This window comes from Gregarina niphandrodes (genome assembly GCF_000223845.1).
Source record: "Gregarina niphandrodes unplaced genomic scaffold scaffold00006, whole genome shotgun sequence".
In the NCBI taxonomy this organism is placed as follows: Eukaryota; Apicomplexa; class Conoidasida; order Eugregarinorida; family Gregarinidae; genus Gregarina; species Gregarina niphandrodes.
In genome coordinates this window covers 253,157-255,384 of record NW_011645777.1, presented here as the reverse complement: position 1 = coordinate 255,384, position 2,228 = coordinate 253,157, and the positions used below count along the sequence as shown (strand labels likewise).

Genomic DNA, 2,228 nt, shown 5'->3' with positions numbered 1-2,228 from the left:
ACCGCAGCCTACACTGAGACCGCAGCTTACACTGAGACCGCAGCTTACACTGAGACCGCAGCTTACACTGAGACCGCAGCCTACCCCAAGACCGCAGCCTACCCCAAGACCGTAGTCTACCCTAAGACCGTAGCCTACCCCAAGACCGTAGCCTACCCCAAGACCGCAGCCTACCCCAAGACCGCAGCCTACCCCAAGACCGCACCCTGGTCATCCGTTGGTGGCTGCGACAGTATTATCGGTTGTTGTTTTAATTACCCTTTTCTATTCATTGACGACCGTAGACGTGTTTCGTGATGACGCATTCCGGCGCAGGTTCGGTGGTGAGTGGTCGGTCCCGTTCGCCGGAGGATTCGGGAGCCGCGGTTGCAGGTGCGCCGGCGCCGCCATCGGCGCAGGTGTTGTCGCCATCGGCAGCGCGTTCGGCTCCACACCCGAAGGGCGCGGGTTCGAAGGAAGAGGGGTGCACAAGGCGTGGATCGGTGTCTGCGGATGGTCGGTTGATAGGCAGTGTGGCGGCGGAGGGTCATGTGGAGGCCGCAGGTGATTTGCTTTCAGCTTTGGTGATAGCGCAGCAAGGTAATCTGTTGGACGTTTTGGAGGTGGGTCAGGCGGGGTCAGAGGTGCGTGCGGTGTTGAAGCCTGGAGTATTGCGTGCGATGCGTTTGGTGACAGTGCTGCAGTCGTGGGTGGCCGGATATTTGTTGGCTCAGATGAATGTGACTGTGTTCGTGTTATTGAATGAACAAGCGTGTGCAGCTGGACATTCTTGTCGTGGTTGGCACGTATGTTTGTTTGGCGCTTTCTTTCTTGGCATGTCAACTGGTGGTGCCCTCGCCGGACTTGTTCAGGCTGCCTCGACCCATCGTTTTACCGTATTGATTTCAACAGCACTAATGCTCCTAACGGCATTGTCTACAGTGGTGTCTACGGACCGAGTTGCGGTGACTTGGGAACGTTTCCTCTGCGGCCTTTGTACGGGTTGCGGTGTCCTGTGTCTTTCCGTCTACGTCTCGCGTTGCGCTACCTTTACTCGGAGTCGTGTATTTGGGGCGCTTTATCAAATCGCTCATATAACAGGTGTCCTTACCGCGTACCTCCTGGGCCTGGGCTACCTTGGACCGAACACATTAACTAGTCTTGGTGACCGTTCGGACACATCTCCATGGTCCGGGAGTACATGGTCCCGGAGTACGTTAGCATGTGTGTGGATTCGTGTCAGTGTCATGCCTGCAGTCGTCGGATTAATGGTTGCGTTACGATTGTTTTATAGCACCTTCCGTTTTGAGACACCACATGACTATGTTCGGCGGGCGGATTACGCTAACGCTAAGGCAATGCTGCGTTGTCTCTATGAAGTTGAGGAGGCAGAACACATGGACACGTTGCTCTGCGTCATCAAACTTCAAACCGATCAGCAATCAACCAGTCATACCGGATCATGCAGCCGCTACCTGCGGAATGCTCTCCATGCTTTCTTCCAACAAGCCTCAGGCTTCAACGCACTACTCGCCGCCAGCACAGCTCTCTTCTACCCACTCGTTCACACCCGCACTCATGGACTCAGACTCGCCATCCTTCTTACACTCGCTATGGGAGCTGGTGGCTGGTCCGTCACACTCATAACTGGCGTACTATTGGACAAATGGATGTCAAAAAAACCTATCATACTTATCGCCGTTGCCTTGCAAGTCGTCGTTGCTTCCATACTCTCCTGGCGTAACATACACACACGACACACACACGACATACACACGACATACACACGACACACACACGACACACACACGACACACACACGACATACACACGACACACACACGACACACTGGGTTTTGCAGTTCATTGGGGAAATAATCCGGACCACGTCATAGTTACCGGTTGTCTATGGGTACTATTTATTTGCCTACATTGCATGGGCTATGGCACGGTCACCAAGATCTTCGATCCAAGCTTCGTCAAGCCATTCCAACAGGACACCGTCAATCCCGTATGGCCTGGAGTGTCATCTTCATTACGCTGGTTCATCGCCTGCTGTTGGACCGTTCTCGCCTTCACAGTACCACATCTCGGCTGGTTCTTCATAGCTGTCGCTGTGTCAACCTTGACGACTTGGGTTGGTGTCCTTATCGATTTAGATCACCTATGAACCTGTTACAACCCGTTACTACCTACCTACAACCCGTTACAACCCGTTACAACCCGTTACCTACCTACCTACCTACCTA

General features: G+C 53.7%; 1 protein-coding gene across 1 annotated transcript; it reads left to right on the top strand.

Annotated features, from left to right (window-relative positions):
• Nucleotides 1-296: 296 nt before the first annotated feature.
• Nucleotides 297-2,149, top strand: GNI_045930 (major facilitator superfamily transporter; the record flags this gene model as incomplete). Its single annotated transcript, XM_011131297.1, has 2 exons — nt 297-1,719; nt 1,842-2,149. 2 exons carry the CDS (start codon nt 297-299, stop codon nt 2,147-2,149), a joined length of 1,731 nt encoding a protein of 576 aa, XP_011129599.1.
• Nucleotides 2,150-2,228: the final 79 nt, after the last annotated feature.